This window comes from Sturnus vulgaris, chromosome 5 (genome assembly GCF_052056855.1).
Source record: "Sturnus vulgaris isolate bStuVul1 chromosome 5, bStuVul1.hap1, whole genome shotgun sequence".
NCBI lineage: Eukaryota > Metazoa > Chordata > Aves > Passeriformes > Sturnidae > Sturnus > Sturnus vulgaris.
The window spans coordinates 44,624,247-44,645,380 of record NC_142247.1 but is presented as its reverse complement, the minus strand read 5'-3'; the positions used below and the strand labels follow the sequence as shown (position 1 = coordinate 44,645,380).

General features: G+C 36.6%; 1 protein-coding gene across 16 annotated transcripts in view; it reads left to right on the top strand.

Annotated features, from left to right (window-relative positions):
• TAFA2 (TAFA chemokine like family member 2) overlaps window positions 1-21,134 on the top strand; it is a 185,822-nt gene that overhangs the window by 151,129 nt on the left and 13,559 nt on the right. For 15 of the 16 annotated variants that reach the window (XR_015803956.1, XR_001404158.2, XR_015803950.1 and 12 more), the window contains 2 exons: window positions 11,001-11,153; window positions 12,126-12,250. Coding sequence is in view for 3 of the 16 variants with exons in the window: in XM_088165610.1 (XP_088021736.1) it covers window positions 11,001-11,153; window positions 12,126-12,250 (278 nt within the window). In the remaining 13 variants the exon portion in view is untranslated. The other variant, XR_015803960.1, reaches the window with a different exon arrangement.

Here is a 21,134-nt window from a genome sequence, read left to right as displayed (position 1 = left end):
AACTACAGCTGCACCTGAAGGATGTGTGCTAGGATAATTCTGAAGATTTCCCTGACTTGTGAACCCTGTAAAGATAAAACTCCTGCTAGATTTGTGTATGTGATTAGACAAGATGTCTCATGAATGGCATTTTGTCAAATCCTCTGGTGTGTCCCCTCACTGTTCAGCTTTTAAGGTGGGGGATTGAAGGGGAAAGCAATTTTTTTTCGGGTTTTGTGACAGTCTTCCACAGGCTAAAGAAGATTACACTTGGCTCTCTTCACAGCATATCAGTGCTGTGGACCTGGACAGTTATTTAACAGTCATGTATTTTTTCTGGTGCGATTTTTAGAACTAAAGCAGTAAAAATATTTCGTTGTGAGGCAGTGTAGATATTTGTAGGGAATTGTGGGTAGTCAGTTATTTCCCCATTACAATTTCAGCTAACCTTGGAAAGAGGCACATTCCTGTGGATATTTATAAATAGTCTGCTGTCATTTTTTGCACATCTTTAGACACTGGCAGACAAATAAAGTGCACTACAACGTATTGTATGTGGCATTCAGCTTTGCACTTGGGACTTTGAAAGAATCAAAATAGCCCACAGATAACAACTGCTACCGAATCTCTCAATTATTTAATTAAAAACCACACTTCAGTGCAATGTGTGGTCTGAGGTTTTGAGGTTCTAATGTTCACCTCTGTGAGGAAAATCCTACATTAAAGTAGCAAAAAGATAAAAAAATGTGCAGTCATAAAAATGTATGCAGTCAGTAGAGAATGCTATAATTTTATGTGCAGTAGGTTTTTGTCTATTTGTCTTCCTTGCTAGTTCCTATTGGCAAGTGTTGCATTAAAATTCAAACATTAACTTATTTTTTCTTTTAGATATCATATCTCCCAGAGAGCCAACCACTCTCCTTTTCCTCCTTTGCAATTTCACAATGGTGAGAAAGTTGTGAATGCTGTGGATGCCTCTTTGGACTCTCCTTTTGGCATGACCAGTCTCTGGCACTGACATAACATCTTGGACACTGCCTCATTCCTGGCACCTGCAGAAGCATTGCTGTGGCTCTTGTGGGAGAATGATGGATCTGGGTGTTGGGTAACATGGCAGAGGAGGAGCTGTGGGAGCTGGACCTATTTACCTATTTGGAAGCTTGCCTTGAGCATGGCCCCTTCACTAGCCCTTTCAGTAGGAACAACACAGCACCATAGGCTGTATGTATAGTACCTCTCTGCTCCACGGCAGGAGGCAGACTTGCTTGGCTGGTCTGTGAGTCTCATATTCAATGCAGGAAGCTTGACTTCTGTAAGGTAATAGAAAATTAGTTTACTGATAATTTGCTTTTATTTTGCTTCAGGTGTACAGTCCCAGAAAACTCTGTCCAAGAGCTGCCCAGCAAGCTCTGCTGTGCTCTGTACTTGTGTCCCAGCAGTGGTCTAGCTCCACAGGGTGCCTGGCTTATTTTGTGAATAGGCAGGAAAAAAGGATCCTGACCTGGCCTGGCATGGCCTCTTACATCCCTGTATGCAATGTATGAGCTTCCATAGAGATACAGATTAAGATGCTAAACACAAAGCCAAATCTTCATTGTCTGAAAATGTCCCTGGATAATTATGATTTTTTTTGGTCCATATTGTTGTTTTTAATAGGTTTTTTTTAAGGTGTGAATTACTTCAGCTGCTTTTGTTACAAGATAGTTGCTAAAAAGCACACTACTTGTGTTCTGGGTTCTATGATATTTTTGCAGCTTTTGACTTTGGGTAGCTATGAGGGTGGTCTGTGGTTTCCTATTAACAGCCTCTGTTAACCAGAGTTCCTTCAGAAACAAATGCCAGGGAGTCTGCTAGGAGCATCTTAAAATGTACCTTTTCAGCAAGAAGACATATCTGAAAGTCTTATCTACTGGGAATCCTTGGGCAAAAATATTCTTCATTGCATTACTCTGAATGGCTCTTCTGGCAGTTTCTCCTCTTTTACTTGGCTTGTTGGAATGTGCTTTCTTTTCCTCTGTCTTGAAGTATAGCCAGCCTCTTCCCAGACCATCCAGTTTCAATTCATAGACTCTGTCTAGATCCTTATTGATTCATCACACCCATGGCTCAGACACTTGCTATTTATATAGAATCAACAATGTAAAGGGAAGGTTGTAGCAGCGGAGATCAGTCCAAAAGAAGGCATTTCACAGTACTAGACATGTGCCTTGTTAGAAATTGTTTTCTAAAGGCCTGAGTTGTTTCTCTTCTGACTCTGCACTTCAAAGAGCTTGCCCGGGGCTCTAAAGAAGCAAGCTGAAACTTAAAATTAAGATCTTTCTTTCAGATGGTGAACTGTGTACTGGGACATCCTATGGAGTTTTCTTAACCCAGGTGGAAGAGTCTGAAGGATGGTGGGGAAGTACTAGAAGGTGGGGGTTTAAAAAAGGAAAAATGAAAAAAAAGCAGTCATTTGGGTCAGCTAGAAAGAAAAGAAAATTAATAATGAGAGTCACCTAGGGGAACAGGAAATATGTTCCCCATAATTGTGTGAACTACAGTCTTCTGACACTCTGGGACTGAGGAGAAATTGTGGGGGTTTTTGTATTCTGCCAAAGGCTGAAGGCTGTGCTGAAACATGTGCTACTGCTTCTTGCTGAGTTGAGATATTTGGCAGAAGGTCCAAAGAGAGAGTACGAGAGAAAAAAAAGTCCTTGTGCCAAATGTTCCTTTGAGTGCCTGAAAGCTGGATTAGTCTTTTTTCTCTGTGAAATCATATAATTAGTAATCTCAATCATCAGCCTAGTAATTTGCAAAATGTCTGCACACTTTAATATATCGTTTGTTTGACGTGTTTGATAACAACCTCAGAGATACTGGGGCTTTTGACTTGTAGTCAAAACTGCACCTCGCCCTGAGTATTTTTCTACCAGTTCTACACAAACTTTCTCAAGGATTGTGTCAGCTCACAGCTGCTAGAGAAGAAATGTGGGAAACATCTCATCTACAAAAAAGCAAAGTGGCGCCATTTCAGTCCCATAAGGAAACATGCAGCCTTTGTTGCTGTTATCATCTTCTCATCCACTCCACTGCCTGGCAAGTGGGGTGGCTGTGCCAGAGCAGCTCCTCTCTGGGCTCCGGCAGTGGGAGGTGGGGTAAGACCTGGCAAGCAGGCTGCAGTCAGGGAGCCCAGCTTGAGATGAGGACTGGGAAAATGTGCAGAAGCATCTTCTGCCCCTCTTCCAGTGAGTGGACATATAAAGAGCTGGAAACACCCAGAATGACTGCTGCTTGTGATCTTGTCTCTGAATGCTTTGTGGTTTTGTGAACCTAGAGATTACCTGACTTCAAAATTAGAAAATCAGACCTAGGGAGGACAACACTCTAGGCTGAGTGGGTCATATGGAGAAGAGGAAATTATCCTTCAGGCTACCTGAAAATTAGTTGTGTTTTGTGTTCCTGTTTCTTTGGCTAAAAATTTGGTATGAAGTAATAATTTGCAGCCATTGCCATAAAAAGGCACTAACTTTTCTGAGAGAGGAGGTAAGCTTATTTGAGTAAGACTGGCTTACTCCTGCCAGAGGACTGAATGAATACAATTAGCCTCAGTAAGGCTGGGAGGTGACTGAGGGCTCTCCAGGTCCAAGAGATCCTACATGAAGGGCTCCATCTGTAGTTTTTGTTTGTGAGAGCAGCTGGGACTATGCCAACTTGCTACTTTATTCCAGTAAGTCTTTTCTTCTATAGTGGAGATAACTCAGCAGTTCGTTTCAGTGCATAGATTTTGCTATGGGAATATCTGAGGCTAGATCTCACATATTCATTAGCGAGCTCTTCTCAGGGGAATGCTTATATTGTAGTTTTTCTTTGATTTTTTCCAAAAGGGAAGTGTCTTCCCATACAGATGGCTGTAAATAGCAGCTGGCAGACAAACTGATGGATGAGATTTTTCTTTGGCATCGTGCAGAAGATTATGCTTGGCAATGTGACTGTGGCAATCCATTCATTAGTTCAGGTTTTAAAGGCTACCAGAGATGCTGTGTGCATAGCATTGTCATATGAATTCTGCTCATCCTTCACCCAAGTGGACTAATTTGGTTAATTGAGGGATAGAGGACCTGGGCTAGCATCTGGAGAATAAACACTTATCAAGAATGACTGTTATTATTTTAAAATGAACCTCTCAGGAGAGAAAACATCGTGTTGAATCCAAGAAGCCTGGGAGGAGCTGAAGTTAGCAGTATTTTCTCTGTGTGTGTTACCTACATGTGGCACTGCCAAATATTCCAAGCAGTCAGTTTTTTTAGACATTCACCTGAGAACTTATCCTGAGATGCAAGAGACATCAGAGTAAAAGACAAATGAAAAATAATGCTGTACTTTTAATCTAAATTGGTTCTTCACTGGTATAAGTAGAGCATACTCTATCTGAAATTTTCAGTGCCCAAAGTGAACAAGTGTAGCTGAGGTTCAAAGATGGGATGTGAAAGTAGTAAGTATGACCTGTCAATAAGGTGTATTTGTAGGATTTTCAGAAATAATTGTATGGGAATATGTAATATATACACTGATGAGAATTGCCTCTCAGCTGCCTCTTCTTAGTGCTGAACAGGCCCAGCTCTTTCAGCTTTTCCCTGTAAGAGAGATGCTCCAGTCCCTTAATCAACTTTGTATGACCCACTTCAGGAGCTCTTGCACTGAGGAACCCAGAACTGGACACAGCACTCCAGATGTGCTTCACTGGGGTGGAATAGAGGGGCAGGATTGGCTCACTCAGCCTGGAAATGCACCCCAGGATACCACTGGCCTTCTTGGCCACAAGGAAACACTGCTGGCTCCTGATAGCTTATATATATAGAATGTATATAAGTATCTGAAGGGAGTCTGCCAAGAGGACAGAGCCCCTCTCTGGTCCTTTCCAACCTTACCCATTCTATGATTCTGTGATAGTGTAGAATAGGATGGCAAAAAATTAGCATTTTTGTCCTGCTGTTACTATATTACAACCCCATGTGTCGTCTGAAAATGAAGCAACATGAGTGCCTTTCCTGAGATTCAGCACAACTGTGTCTTGCCTCGTTGTCACCACTGAGGACACAGGAATTACTGCTGTGTCTATAATTGATTTTTCAGTTCACTGGTCAAACAAGGAAAAAAAACAACAAAGAAAAAGAAGAATACCAATTAAGTTTTTAAAAAATAAAAAACACTTTGTTTCTGATAATTTTGCCATTTTAAAAAATATCAGGTTTTTCAAACCAATTAAAATATGTACAAAATAAAATTTAAAAAAGGCCTTGTGGATGCAGTTCTATTGTTTTTATTTTATTTAAGAATCTTAATTCACCATAATTTTCACATGTCTAGACTCTATATCATCATTTGCTCAATCACTGTAAGAGTTGCTGCGTATTGAATAATCAGAATAAATATCTCAGTTGCACATCCAGATGTTACCTTCATTGAAAAAAAAAATAAAATTACTCTGTCATTGACATCCTGATCCAAAAACCACCTATCAAACCAAAAATATTGAGTTCAACGGGTTTTGAATTTGATCTTTAAAGGTAATGTTCACTAAGGTTGCTGTTGATGTATATGTACCAGTGCTGCTTTTGGAGCTAGGCATCTTTTCCTGCTGTCTGTGCTGCCAGTTCTCACTTCGGCCCATGGAGTTGAAACGGAGTTGTGCTTCGTTTTGTGTTCACGAAAGCAAATGGAAGCTTGTGTTCCCAAAATCTTGGCTGCTTTTTTTCCCAATTGCACTAATGACTGGTCAAAGCGAAGGTTTCATCCTTAACAAAAAGCTTCACATTGCTTAAATCACTTAAATTCACTTAAATCGCAGAACTGCAGTAATATCAGAACCATTGCTGGCAGAGTAAAAATAAACTATGTTCAAGTTTTTCCTGAATAGCTGTTACATGGATATTATAAAAAATATTGAAGAATGTTAAAATTAATTGAATGAAGAAATTGGATAGTATATTTGTTTTCATATATCTTAGTCTGATATTTAAAGAGAAAGCTTAGATGGAAATCCTGACTTGGCTGTGGTTATACAAGATTTTGATTGCTTAGAAATAGCAGCTACTAACACATTAAAATATTGAAAAAATGCAATAATATTGCATGGGAGTGTGTGTTTTGTGTGTGTGAGGGAGATTTTGCAAGTTTGTGTCTTTCCTCTCTACAGTGACACATTGAGACTGATATGACACACTGAAATTGTTGAAGTGTAGCAGAAAAATAATCTACATTTATTTTCCTTGACAATCAGTATGAACAAAGCAAATAAACTATGTGAACAAGAAAACTCTCCTTTTTTTTCCCTGATCATTTAAGGGTAGAACAGTGATCTAAAGCCCGTTCTGGGAAAATGTTATATTACAACCATTAATTTTATTTATTTTACCAATGACACCCAATTATACACTTGTCTGAATATTGTGGTATAGAATAGTGACTAATCACTTAAGGAAGTGGATGAAGGAAGTTGACAATGTCCTGAAATGCTTTCTATTCTTCCTTACAGATAATTATTTAAAAGAGTAATTTCATTATAATCATTAATGTGGATATGCTTTAAGTGAATAAAAAATGCGTATGCAACTACTTTGAAAGACTGGGTTGCTGTCTGTTACTGATATGGGACATCTTCCCGATCATACCCAAGATGACAAAAAGTCTAATGTGTATAAAATATTAGATGCAATGTGGAATTGAGACTCATGGCTAAGTGTAATTTCCATTCTCCTATTTATTGTTGATGCTTCTTTTTCAACTATAACATAGACTCAAACAAACAAAGCTTTGCAGATTTTAAATAGTCTCTGTGACCTCAGAAAAATTACTTGAAATAGAATATATTAAGATAAATTTATTTCATGTAGGAGTATAGAGCTGCAGTTCCTGCAAGCTGATAGAGGAACTGGTTTCTGCAGGAGTTAATCAGGTATCTGTGGCTGCCAGCTCCTTCCTTTTCCTTTTGGCTGAAAATGCTTCTCACTGGTTTCTGCACCCAGTTGTAGGAGCTAAACTGCTAGAGAACTAACCCTAAAAAAAAGGGGAAATTTTTTTTAAGTCCAAATTCCTGGCTTACTATCTTCACTATCAAATGACAGTGTTCATACAAGCAAGGGATGAAAGAATGCTGGACAAGAGACAAGGGATATTCTTTTGCTTCCAGTAGCTCTTAGTCATTAGATGAATTTAACTCTACCACCCAGTTGTGCCAGTGTCTTTGCAGAGAGCATATACTAGAGCCTTTTTGATATTTTTTCCCTGCTGTTTATATGTGGCTTCTGCAATGATGGGGATCCCGAAGACAGAAACAGACTGTGAATTTATTTTGTTTAGTTCTTGGCAACACGATTTCTTCCTCTTTGTTAATGGCCAGTGTATGTGTTGTTGCATGATCTGTGCAACTTTCAGGAAAGAAAAGATTCAAATGACTCAGCAGATGCATGAAAGAATTGAACATCAATGTTTAAGTGTTGAGGCTAGGAAAAGGTGATCATGAGGAACAATGGTATTCAGAAGATTTTCTTGATTTAATGCAAGATTTGCATTCCTACAGTAAATACCTTATATTCATATTTGTGAGTTGAATTGCAAAACAATAATCTTGAATAGTAACTTCCATTCTTCCCTGAAGCAATCTTCCCACAAAAGTAGAGGAATAAGGGTCATAACTTCATGCCAGATGCACCTTGCAAATGTGACTGAAATTTGATTCACCTGAAGGAAAGAAATATAAAGCTACCATGAAGGAACAAGAAAAAGTCTACCTAAAATGAAGACTAGTAATTTTCTAGTTTTATATTTTCCAGGAACATGATACTGATCACTAAGTTTCTGGTTCTGATTTATGAGATAGGTATTGATGATTTTGCTACATGAAAAAAAGCTATAAAAGTGGCAGGTTAATTACAGAATGTGCCATTAAGGGGTGAGATATGGGTATACCTGTTTTCCAAGTTCCACTCTCCTGATACAGTGCTAGATCTTCTAGAATTTAATTTATACATATGTTATGTACAATCGTCAGGAAAACTTTGCAATCTGTACATATAGAAATCTCTGAGTCTTTCTTCAGGCCCTCTTCCACACTGATGGCAAGAAGGGCTACTTGCATAAGCAGCATATGAAACACTGTTTGCAGTGGTTTTGAATAACTAATTTCTGTAGGATTGCATTTCTGCAGAGCAAGCAGCCTACTTTGAAGTCTGTACTAGGAGGAAAAGAAACAAAACCAAAATGTGAATCTACCAAAGTATTTTCCTCCTTTTGTGTAATGACCTAGTGGCTTAATGAGTTTAATTTGTTTTAGGTTGTGGGGAATCCTTTATCCTTTAGTTACTGCAATGGAACTTAATTATTTGATAACATAAGGACCTGAAATCCCTACATTTCCTCTCAAGGAATTTTCATGGCATTTTATAGATGGCAAATAGAAACTAGAGGATGGTTATCGTAGATTCCTCAATGTTTGAAATATCTTTGTATGTTTTTCTAGGATATTTTTGTTTTATACCCAGAAAATTTCAAAGCATCTTTATTAAAGATACTCCAAATACTATTGATATAGTATGTGGTTATTTTTTGTTCTCTTCCATTTTTCATATGTCTTTTCACCCTTTAAAATGCTTTTCTGTGTTGTAGATGAATATAACCATTTCATTGCACTCTTTTTTTTCCAAAAAAGTCTTACAATGCCTGATTTTCTCCTCCTGATTACTACAAAGGAGGATTTCAAGATTTTTGTTTCAGTGTGAAAACTTCCCTCACGGAATTTTACAATAGCTCTTTTAATTGGCTTCCGTTTATGATGTCTACTGGTGTATCTTGTACTTATGTGTTCCCTTAGAGCTTAGCAGTTATATTATGACATTTCTGTACACACAGTAAAGCAGTGTAAAGTTATATGAAAAGAGAGTGAGGACACAAAATTTCAGGATCAGTGATAAACAGAATACAAATTAAAGCTAATATAGTGAAAAAGTAAGTGGTTTGAAGTTCTCATTTTACCACTAAATTTGCTTTCTTTTGTAGATTCAATGTCCAGGGTTTTTTATGTACCTTTCATAAAATATAATTTAGTGAGTTTGTGTTAGGAGGAGTAGGTATAAGGTATGTAATTGCCTATCAAAATTAATGTGTATCTGCAAAGGCAGGATGTGTTTATTCTACTACATTTTATATGTATATATGTACCAAATATATCCTGGAATAATTTTTTCCCTGTTCACAAATAAAGAACTTTACAAGTGTTTTATTAAGAAAAAAATGAATATATTTATTTAAATTGTTTGATTGGAATGTATACCAGTGGAATTATTTGGAAAAGAATTAAGAGTAAATTTTTGGGGTAGCCTGTGCTAGTAGCTGTAAAAATATTTGCTCAATGTCATCAAAGGTACAAAATAAGAGAGATTGCAAAATTCAGGCAGATAGTATGAATTGCTTTCCTCATCCTCTATTAAATGAAAAATCAGCGTTAGAAAGTGAAGAAAGTCAATGTTTGTGCATAACGAGACTTTTTTCCTCCTAGATTTTTTATTTAAATGGAACATTTCAGCCTAATAAATATGACGGATCATGAGTTAATTGCTTGAGTTTTATTATATCATTTCAGCTGTAGCACAGCATAATGTGGTGGAGTGTAATCAAACTTGACGTAGTACAAGACATTGAGTGATGACAAAGACCACGGACTATTCACTGGAATTTGCTATACTGAAGAATACATAATTCCCCAATGAAATGTTTAGCAGTTTATGCTTTGTTGATGAAGACCTAGAGTCTAATTGCTATCTGTGGCTTTTGCCTCTAGGAAATTTTTGGGGTCCATAGCCTACATCAAATTTTGCTGCTTCCTCAGGCCTTTTAGGAGCCTACACTGTGAAATAACGATGGAGTGAATCCAGACATCAGTCTTGGACTCCTGTTCTCAAGACTTTCTCCTTGTAGAAGTTCTTGTTTATTGTTTGACATTAGGGATATTAAAGGTAGATGAAGCATTCAGTACACATGCCTTGCATAAAGCACACCAAAAGTTAAATTGTAGCAGAACTAAGGGACACATACTGCTTCACATAATTAGTATTCCTGCCCATAAAAGACTGTAGATCAATATCAGCTAAAGTTCAGATTTTTTTATCTCCTTCTTCTGATTGTAATGAGCTACCCCCAGGAATATCTGCTCTTGTATAAGCAACTGCTGAAAGTTCAGTTAAAACCTTTTCTGAACCCCAGATCTTTTGGTATATTTTGGTAGCTCTCCTCTTATCAAATTGGTCCTCTCATTGGACTCCAGCAGTATGATTCTGGTAATCAGTTGGAGCAGCATGAATAGGAGTGATAGGTGCAGATATGGAATAATTAAGATTGTCCTGCTGTCTCCCTTGTTTGAAAGATTTGGTTTCCTGTGTTCCCAGACTTACTTTGCAGCGCAAGGCAGAAAAATTTAAAGTGTAATTCCTTAGTAGATTTTATTTCTGGGTTTCATTTGAGGGTTTTCCCCTGTATCCTGCCAATTGTTTTCTGTCTGCCTGTAGGAAGGTTTTGGAATACTATGTCAAAGTCTCTTCTGAGCATAATGTCTGGAGACATGGATGATGAAAACATATGCATATACGGGTATTTTAGCATTGATATACTTTCCTTTTGCAATTTCTCCCATAGGGAAAAAGAAAAGAAATATTGGCAGAGGCACATAGTTATTTATGGGAGTCCAGAAATTAATGTGGTTTCTAGGTTAGTTTAATGTTTCTGCTTCCCATTTCACTGGAACGGGCCCATATACAGCCTTGTCCAACTGCTCTTTAGCCAGTGTTTTCTGCTTGAGACAGTTACACTACATTTGGAAAAGAGATCAACTCTCCATTCTAGTGTTAATACCATTGCAATTCTCATTTCATGTGTGGCAGATTGCCTTACAGAGCCAAATTTAATGCATTTTTAATTTAAAAAAATCCAAATGAAACAATATGATGTTACTTATCAAAGTTATCAAACTGTACATCTCCTTATTTTCACAGCTCACCATGTTAAAACTGGGACCTGTGAAGTGGTGGCGCTTCACAGATGCTGCAATAAGAATAAGATAGAAGAAAGATCACAGACAGTGAAGTGTTCCTGCTTCCCTGGGCAGGTAGCAGGTACCACCCGGGCAGCTCCTTCTTGTGTTGATGGTGCGACTCCTTCTATTACTTCCTTTCTTTGTGCTCCTAGGAGTTTTTGCTGGCTTAATGTCATTAATGATACTCCATTACTCCAATACTAATTAACTTCATTACAGTTAATTTTTAAAAATAAGAGCAGGAAATCTGCATTTTGAAGGGGGTGTCCAAGATGAATGTGAGGAAGATAGAAAAGTTAATTATTTGCTATTGCTCTCTGGAAATGCTAAACCAAATTATTAGGTACCAGTGAAAGAGGCTTCTTGAGAGGCGAAATTTGATCTAACTAAAAGAGGATTCTTGTGGTTGTATGATATTCACTTAATTAAAAGTATTTATGCAAAACCTACATAAGCATATAATTTTCATGTGCTACAGTCTTACATCTAATTTATTTATTTATCTCACTGGAAACAAACAAACAAACAAACAAACAGAACACAGTTCTGTCTGGTTTTTAATCTTTTTAGACCTATACTATTCACAGTGCAATATTAGTGTCTTAACAATTTTGGTGTAGACTCATCCGTTTTATTTGGGAAAATACTAGCAGAATTTCACATCTCTTTCTCTAAACATGATCCCTTTACACGATCTCTTTAATGCTGATATGTTGTTGGTTGTCAGAGAAGCAGTAAATATGTCATCATGGGGAATAAATTTAATCAAGCTATGCTAGGCTATATTATAGACCTAGCAAAAGAAGAGATTCCACTTAAAACTTTGAAATCTGGCTGAGCAAGATAAAAATGAGGTTGGAAAGAAATGCTGTGAACAGATTGACTTCGAAACACATAGCACCTTTTGCAAATTGGAAACCAAATATTTTATGAAGGTTCTGAGGTGTCTGAAAATCACAGACCAGCTGCCAGTCAACATATTTTTCATATTTTCCTGGAAAAGAAAATAAATGGTGCAATGTAATGACATCTTAAAGTGTCTATTTCAACAAAATAAAAATACATTTGTTTTCTTCTCTTGTAGCTTCAATAGTGGAGCAGAAATGGTGGTGCCACATGCAACCATGTCTTGAAGGGGAGGAATGTAAAGTTCTTCCAGATCGTAAGGGATGGAGCTGTTCCTCTGGGAATAAAGTGAAAACAACTAGGGTAGGTATGATGCAAACCTGACATGTTACCAACAAGCAAAAAAAAATAAAAGTTCACAGGAAATTGGATGCACAAAGAAGACCTAAGTTGAGAAGCATGGGAAGTCAGTTGTACTGGGATTGGACTCCTGGTCCTTCACACTTTTCTCAGCACACTTTTCAATTGTTTTAACATAGTAAGCTGTGTGCCAGACTTTCTCAGGTAAGCACTAGGGATAGCAGAGTTGATCCCTTCAACTAACAGCAATGATCAAATGCATTATAATTTAATATGTATTTCTCTCTAAAATCAGTTGCACAAAGTCTGTACACTTTGCTAAGCTCTTCATTTAAAGGATAGCAAAGAAATATTTTTATCAGTTACACGGAATTACCATGTTTCTACACAGAAAACACTGAGTATGGTAAGCATTTGATGTGTCATTACAGTATGATCTGGTTCTTTCCATCTTGTATAACTGTGATTTACTAAAAAATTTTGACAGAGTTTCAGGGAGTTCCTTTCCTCCATTTGAAACTTTTCATATTATTGGTTCAAATTTATGTTAACATAAATATATTTAAAGGTCATCATATACAATGCCTGACAACACAGTAAATATGCTGTCATGTTTGCATTTCAGTGTCTAAGAGAAACAGGAGAAAAACAAATTATTCAGATAAGCATTAAACTAAATTAAATTAAACTTCCTAAAACTACAGCATTGTATCTTGTCAGAGTCAACACAATTCTTCATTGACATACAAAAGATGAAAATATACTCTGAAGACACATATGCATGTGTTTAAGTATAAACATCTTCCCCCCTGCAACCCAGCACACTCGTACTCATGACTGACTTTTCTTTTATGTATTTAATAGTTTGTAGTGTCAGGCTGTAATATGCTAGATTGGTATTTATACAGGTGTTTGAGTATCTATGTAATTTTATTGAAATATTCTTTACATTGGCACTAAATTTCTGGTACACATTGGTTGTGGTGAAACGTAGCATGCACTGACCTAATTATATTCCTTCTGTTCCACAGAGAGCTCTATGTCTCAGTTTCTGTATTTATAAGTCTCCAAAATATTTTTACATTCTTTGAAGGAAGGTTACTTCCTAAATGTTTGTTTTACAGTTCCCTTCCTGAATCCACTTTCAGATGTGTTTCTTCTGAAGACAACCTTGCTGGAATGCTTCCCACACTTAATTTTGTACATGCCAATGCAAATCTTATTATATGCACGTAAAATGTATGTGCATATATAATATAATCAAAAGGAACAAGATAGATATTTAATAATAATAGAAATAGAAGAAATAGAATTGCATGTGTTTTGAAATTTTTCCTGGTTACTACTACATGACACTAGTAGTGTTACAGAATACTTGCCATTTTATATGTATTGAGAGAGTTTAACAAATGGTAAGTAAAAATGCAGACCTGGAATTATATGTCTGCAGGAAAAAAGTGGTCACAAAAGGGGAAAAATCAATTATGATTGCTTTTATGACATTTCTTCTTAAAAGTTTGTTTGAATGTAGGTTTCTCTGCATGGGTTGAGGTTATGAAATTTTTTCCTCTGTTAGAGATCTAAAGAAGCCCAAAGCTCCTGTCCTCAGGAGCTTATGCCTTTGTTGTTATTAGACTTTTAGGTCTGTCTCTTTGCAGCAGCTGGAATTATCTTGTTCTCCATGGTGGAGGCAATCCTCAGGACTCATTTCATACCTCTTCAGTAATGATGCTTTGGAAAAGCCAGTCCTTTTCTAAATTTGCTGTCATAAACACTGATTCAGTACAACAGCTGTCATAACCTGACACAGACCTAGCACCACTGAAAGAAAACTACTAGTCACCTTAAATCCCCAATATTTGTTCTGCCTTCTAGATTTTCCAGATATTTTATGTTTTCCTCCTTTTTCCTTCATTTCCCACAGAGCAGCAAGGCTATTCTGAGACAATAGCAAATTTCAATTCAAAATTCTGACTGGAAGTTGACTTAAGTCTTTGAAATCAGGTCTGTCACAAGTGAATGATGGTCTCTGTCTTTCAGATACTGCTACCTGTGATTTTAAAAGACATAATTCTGATGCCCAATAAAATATATATTGCTATTGGTAATATGAGTGGTTATTTGCGTTAACAGAGTAGCTTATTATCAAAGGGCAAGTACTTTTCCCTAATATGCCATCACTACCATATTTTTGTAGCTCGTCTTTCTGCCCCCCATAGTTTATAGAAATAAAAGGAAAAATTCTAAATTACTCTTCTTTTTTTTTTAACCCCCCATCTTTTTGAGAAAAATAAAAGTAGCTGTACAGAAAGCCAGTATTAAGAAGTTATGAACAATAAGATTCTGATTGTTAAATGAAATAACCCATATGTGATTATTATGTATTACATAAAAGCATAAAGAAACAAAGGGAAATAAACAGCTTGAGTGATTTATGTAGATAACAGAAAAACCTTCTCAAGACTTTCCTGAAAGGCTGAAAAGAAGTTTATCTTCACGTCCAAACATTTTCTGTAAGTTTGCCTTCTTCCTTTGCCAAAATCCTAACCAGTCACCCACTAAATATCTTCTACAGGATACCAAGTTCAAAAATAGCACCTACATTTCTACATCTTAAGCTGTTAATAGTTAACCTTTATTTTAGATATAAAAACAGTGGAGAAAGGAGGTATTTTGCTTGTCCATCTCTATTTACATGTCTCACTATTGTAAAAAATTATGGTACTGACTTCCTAATGGTTATGGTATTAGCCACTATGATGCTGCTGTCTGAGCTGCACTCGCTTTGCCACTATGGTCCCGTGCCTAGAGTGGGTCACACTCCGGGAGCAGGAGGCCTTAGATGTGGCTCGAGATATGGCTCCATGGCCTTTTGGCTGTCAGATTGCATTCGAAGGAGGCAAAGAGGAGGGGGAGGTCTTTTGCATAGGGTAAAAAGAATTTATTACTTTGGGGAATCTGCGGGGCAAAACAAAAATGGTGAAGGTGAAACAACTTAAATATGGGGGACGTTCAAGGGGAAGGTACAAATTCTTAGCAAATTGGAGAAATTCTGAGGAGAGATAAAGGGTAGAGTTTACAAAGTCATTGTCTAATGAAAGAGGCAGGGGGAAACCTGGGTCACATGGACTAATGAGACCTCCTGTTCTAGGGGATTTCCAAAGAGGAATTCCAAGCAGGAGGCTGGCACAAAGCAGGATTGACAGGTAGTTTAGGATAGATTGACAAGGTGGGAGGGTATAATTTTGGACTAAACCATTAGCTTAGGCAATAACAGAACATACCATTAACAAGAAACACACTGCAACATCACTAAGCGAAAAAGGCCATATGAAAAATGGCAGAAAACGAATTGATTTTTAAAATTGTGGTTTACCTAAGATTTTGTATTTTGTTCAATTATATAGGTCTAATAAGGTCATACGTGAATAATAGATTAGAAATACTCAGAATTCAAATGTTAAGAAATCGAATTTGGAAATTGTTTACCTTTAGAATACAAAACCAGGTATTGTTTTCCTAATTTATTTGCATAGTAATTGGAAAAGGCTAATATAATGAATTAACCATAGAAAAAAAGCTGAATATGGGGAAAACGTGTATGAATAAGAAGAGTACTGGTTGTGCTGATTTAGAATTGACTACTTTGGGTCTATGTAGCCTGCAGGAGAGGAATGGGGGAAAAGCCAATGACAACTTAGGTAATTCAGTAAATTGTTTTACTTCATATAAAGAAAGATGGGCTTTTGTTCCTGGGCATAATGCAGCAACAAAAGAGAATGTTCATGAATACATTAGGAGAATTATGAAATTATTATGAGCATTGCTGAGATTTTGCCAGACATGCTTGGGCATTTTCCTCCAGGCTGAGAAACTTTTGTGAAAAGAAAACAATTGCATTTTTTCCCCTCATGGCTAGCCTCAATTTTTAATACATAAACACAAAAATTTTGTCACTTTGCCCTCTTTAAATGATGAGAAAACTGTTTCAAGATAGTGGAAAATCTAATTTTTCCTTCTTTACATTTGAAATCCTCTTTTTTCTACAGCTTCTTTCTAATATAATTATTCTAGTTCCAGAAGTTCTCCTTCATATTTTCTTTCTTTTATGTGTTTCCTTTCTGTTCTTGCAATACCAAAAAGGGTCTGTATAATAAAAGTAATACTCCCATCAGTTGAAAAATATATCATTACTATGTATACAACTGAGAATGACAATTTTAAAAGTCTCTGAGTTGATATCAAATAAATGAGCCCTTCACAAAGACTGAAAACTAACATTTTGCAGTCAGATAAGAGCTGAAGAGAAATAATTAAATATTTCTCTTAGTTATGGGGTGTATTCCACTTCAGAGGTCTCTCTCTGAATAGGGCTTTTCCCTGGGCAGATCTAGATGCCAGGCTTTACCTGTATTTCTAAGAGCAGTACATTGCCTGCTATTCTTATGATACAGGCAGGCTTAACATAAGAGCACGAGAAGATGTATGTAATCTGTATGAAAGTGCACGTTGCAGTGCTTCCTGGGGTCCCAGTTCTCCAGGCATCCACTCTGGAGCTAGCTTGGAACATATCATGGCTCCTGGGCAGCTCATAAACCTTTGTGTCTTTCCTGCAGAACTTAGAGAAAAAGAACAAGGGAAAGTGGTGTATCCTGCGTCTCATCTCGAGATTCTAGAGGTGGAACACGACTAAAGAAGTGTATACTTGCTCCAGGCAATGAGACAGTGTTCCTGAGCTGACATTTTATTAACATATAGAGAAATATGCCTTGGTATTTTTCATGAGAAAAAGTATAGAATAAAATCGGCTATTTCAGTTAAAAGGGACCTACACTGATCATCTCATCTGGTGATCTGACCAGTTCAGGGCTGACCAAATTAAAACATGTAAAATAACAACATTGTCTAAATGTCTCCTAAGCACTGATAGGCTTGGACACATCTCTAGGAAGCCTTTTCCAATGTTTGACCATCATCTTGGTAAAGAAAAGATTCCTAGTGTTCTGTCTAAGCCTTCCCTGGTGCAGCTTTGAACCATTGCACAGTAATTAAATGGTACCTTTTCCTCAGGCTTTTAGTTTGATTTGATACAACTGCCTGTAGAATGAGGCATAGTTTAACATTAAATTGTGGTTAAATTATTTAGGGCAGAATTTATCGGACTTTACTTGGGTTAGGATTCTCTAGAGTGAGCTAACTAGCCCAAGCTCTGGACTGTCTTTTTAGTTTTAGATACAATTGTTCAGTTCCAGAGGAGAATCGATTTTGTTCTAAGATAAGTCAGATGAATTGTCTTCTGGAGGTGACGTTTCTCAAATAATCTAGAGGAAAACTACCCTAACTAACTTAGCCCCTAATGTTTAGAAACCTAATGTTGAATAGGAAGCAGCTGTCTTAGATAATTTAGTCACTTTGATGTGGTCTTTATCAAGTAGATGACCATAAAAGCACATTCATTATTTCTCAGCTTGGGAAGCTTTGGATTTTGACCACTATCAAATGCAATATAATATAATGAGTTTAAAAAATGCTCATATTCTGAAGATACACAGCTATGAGCTAAATCAATGACTCATACTATGATGAGCAACATGGCCAGTATTTACTACTCACTAAAAATTGGCAACAGTGCTTTTTCTTTTAGAATTGTTGGTGTAATACTAATACTAATAATATAAATTAACAACAAGAACAAAAATCAGATACATAGCAGATGTTGATTATTAACCCCTGAAAATCTCTAGAAAACGAAAGTGAGTAATGTTTTCGTATAAACAAGGGAAAGAATTATTCTCAGCCAGGTTATAAAGGGCCATCATTTGGAAATGAGCATTCAGCTTCTGGAATAGCTGAGCACCTACACTTTTAAGATGGGCTGAAGGAATTGCCATTGTTTCTCTGAAAACTGGCTCAGATTTTTTAACGTATAGAGGAAAGTACACTGCAGAACAGAAATAAATCAATACTTAGTATATTACTATGTAACTGCATGCCAAACCAATTATCAGAAATAGAGTACTGCAATAAAGTAAAATAAATATTGCAAGGACTGAGAGAAATATTACAGGGCCAAAACCAAATCCATATAATTAAGTATATTTACCTACATTCCAAATCCAAATCTGCATTCCAAATCAATACTAGAGAGAGATGACTAAAGTGAAAAGAACAGAGATATTGCCAGGATGGTGAGAAATCCATAGTGAGAGTGTCTATACATTCAAAAACAATATAGGAAAGAGCTTGAACTCAGTTATTTTTAATATTCTAACTTATCTAATTTTACATTATGGCTTCTAGAATTTAAAGGAAACTCAAAATTAAATAACATCCTTGGAAAAAGAGCACTGTCCACACACACCAATTGGCTTAATGTGAAGCAAACTATTTTCAGTGTGTGCATTCCACTGCTCTCAGTCAATGAAGTTTTGTTGCTATCTATAAATACTGCTTACATTTTTACTCTATCTCCTCTTTTTCACTTGCAGATTTTGGGTTGTTTCTAAATTAACTACAGCTGATGAAAGGAGAGACAGTAATTTTACTCATGTTTCAGTTTATAAAATATGCTGTTCATAACCCTTTTAGCATGAGTAATGAAAGGATTGCTGCTTGCTACCTTTACATTTTGGTGGGCTACTCAGATTCCCAGTATCAAGAGGTAGCCTAAACTCAACTACTACCAGTGCTGTCATAGCTGCTGCTTGAGTAAGACAACACAATACAAGAGAGTTAAAATGTGTCCCTAGATATGAAAGGAAAATGTAATTTTTCTTGTAACTGAGCCTTACCTAGTGTTAGCAGTGCAGCAATGATGTTGGTCTGTACTTCTCCACACAAGCAGCAGATCCATAGGCTCTTTGTTTTTTCTGCCAAAGGTAAATATGAGGTAGTTTCTTCCCTCATGTCTGTGTTCCTCTTCCAGGTTTTTCAGAAACAGCAGTAATAATGATATGGAATTAGAAAAAGCAGAAATTCATAATCTAAATACAATGTATAGGTTATTCCAGGATGTTTCTGGTTGGCAGGATGTATGGTACTTGTGGTCAGTGAGTGCTAAGAGAGCAGTATGTTTCTCACATGACATTGTACATGTACATGACATTTTACAGTGTAAAACAGCTACTAACTTACATGACACTAAAAAATTTGCTTTTTGTTTTGACCACTGAGAAATGTGAAATAATTGCAGGATGGATAAATGATCTGCCATGTGTCAGGTACAGGAAGCGCTTTTCCTAATTGTGTAACGGGTTATATAATTGAACTAATTAAAACTACTTTGTTCCCCTGCCTCACTTTAGAGACCCTGTATAGACTCCTCAGCTTCTACTTTAATTTCAAATGAAGATTTATAGGAATAATGTGCATATATACACATATATACAGTGACCAGCAATACCTGGTGGCTCATAAAAATGATCTGATTACAATATAAGTGAGTGAACAGACTGTAGCAAAATATTACCCATGGAAAAGAGTGATTGCACTTGTGACAGCCTCTTTGTTGCTATGGGATCTCTTTCCATGCCTTTGTCCAATCTGTCACTAGGAGAAATTTACAGCTATCTCAGCGTGTTTCTCATTGGTAACTCAGAGACCACTATATCTAATCTGTCATTAAAATAGCAGTAAGAGGTATGCACATATTTTCTAAGAATAAATACAAGTTTTAGGAGACAGATAAGGTGGAAATATTATGACATTTTCTAGGGCCAAGATGGACTTTTGCATTAATCAGTAAGTATTGTTTTCATCTAGCACCACAGTTCTTTCATTTTGAAGTTTTGTATTTTTTTTAGGGCATCTAATCACTAATCTTTTGGGATGCTTGGACATTTTGATGGTCACAGAAATCTACACCTCATGGTCCTTTCCCCAAAAGAAAATGGACCCTGAAAGAGTACTAGTTATGGAATAAAGGATTAAAGGAAGAAGTGTTGTGGTGTGAAATGCTATAAGTAAAGTCACAGACTGAAAGGTCAGCAAAATTTGTTGGGCAGGTGAGGATTATCCAAGCATTCGAATCCGAAGACATTTTCAGTTTCAAATTTTGTTTAATTCTGTGCTGACTTTGAGTCCTATGGATACTGAAATCAAGAATGAAAGTGACATTAAAAGAGAGAATGGATTAAAGGCAACATTCACAAGTACAGGCCTTTTGAAAAGAGGGATCCTGATTATACATTACTTCACTATAGGTCCCTGTGAATACATGGAGTGTGGTACCAAGCTATTCAGAAGGGGCAATATAATTTTTTTATGAGTAGACACACTGTAAAAATCATGAGAAATGTAATCTTTTGTAATCCCTTCATCACACTCATAGCATAGTAATATATGATGTAGTTTATGCATTTTTGTCAGGAAATAGTTTTTCTGAAGGTAAGAGTGCAGCTAGGATGCATTGTAAAGCACCATTTTAGCTTCTTCAGAACCTAAACATTGACAGAATTACACTGCAAAGTGTAATCGTTTCAAAGGAAACTATCTCTACAATTTAAAGAAAAATGCAAATAGATTTCAGTTGCATGTCATTAATTACTAAACAATGCTTTTTGCAACCATTTCTTTCTTCCATATGCAAATCCTCCAATTCATCTGTCCAGCCAAGTGTTTTCTGCCTTTGTCCCAAATGATTCAACTTGTGATTTACATTTTTTATTCTTCTGCCTTGTCCTTTGCTGGCATGTTTGTGGTATTGACCTCCTATCTGAAGAATAATTTTCTGCCTCTGTGATGGAAAATAAGAACAAGTTCTTAAGGCTGTTTGTTAATGACTGGTTGTCTTCACTTCCCCATGAATTTCCACTTCTCCAACGTCCTGACATCAAAATCAAAGTTGTTTCTACTTCCATTTGCAGCTTCATTCTGCCAGTCTCTTTGC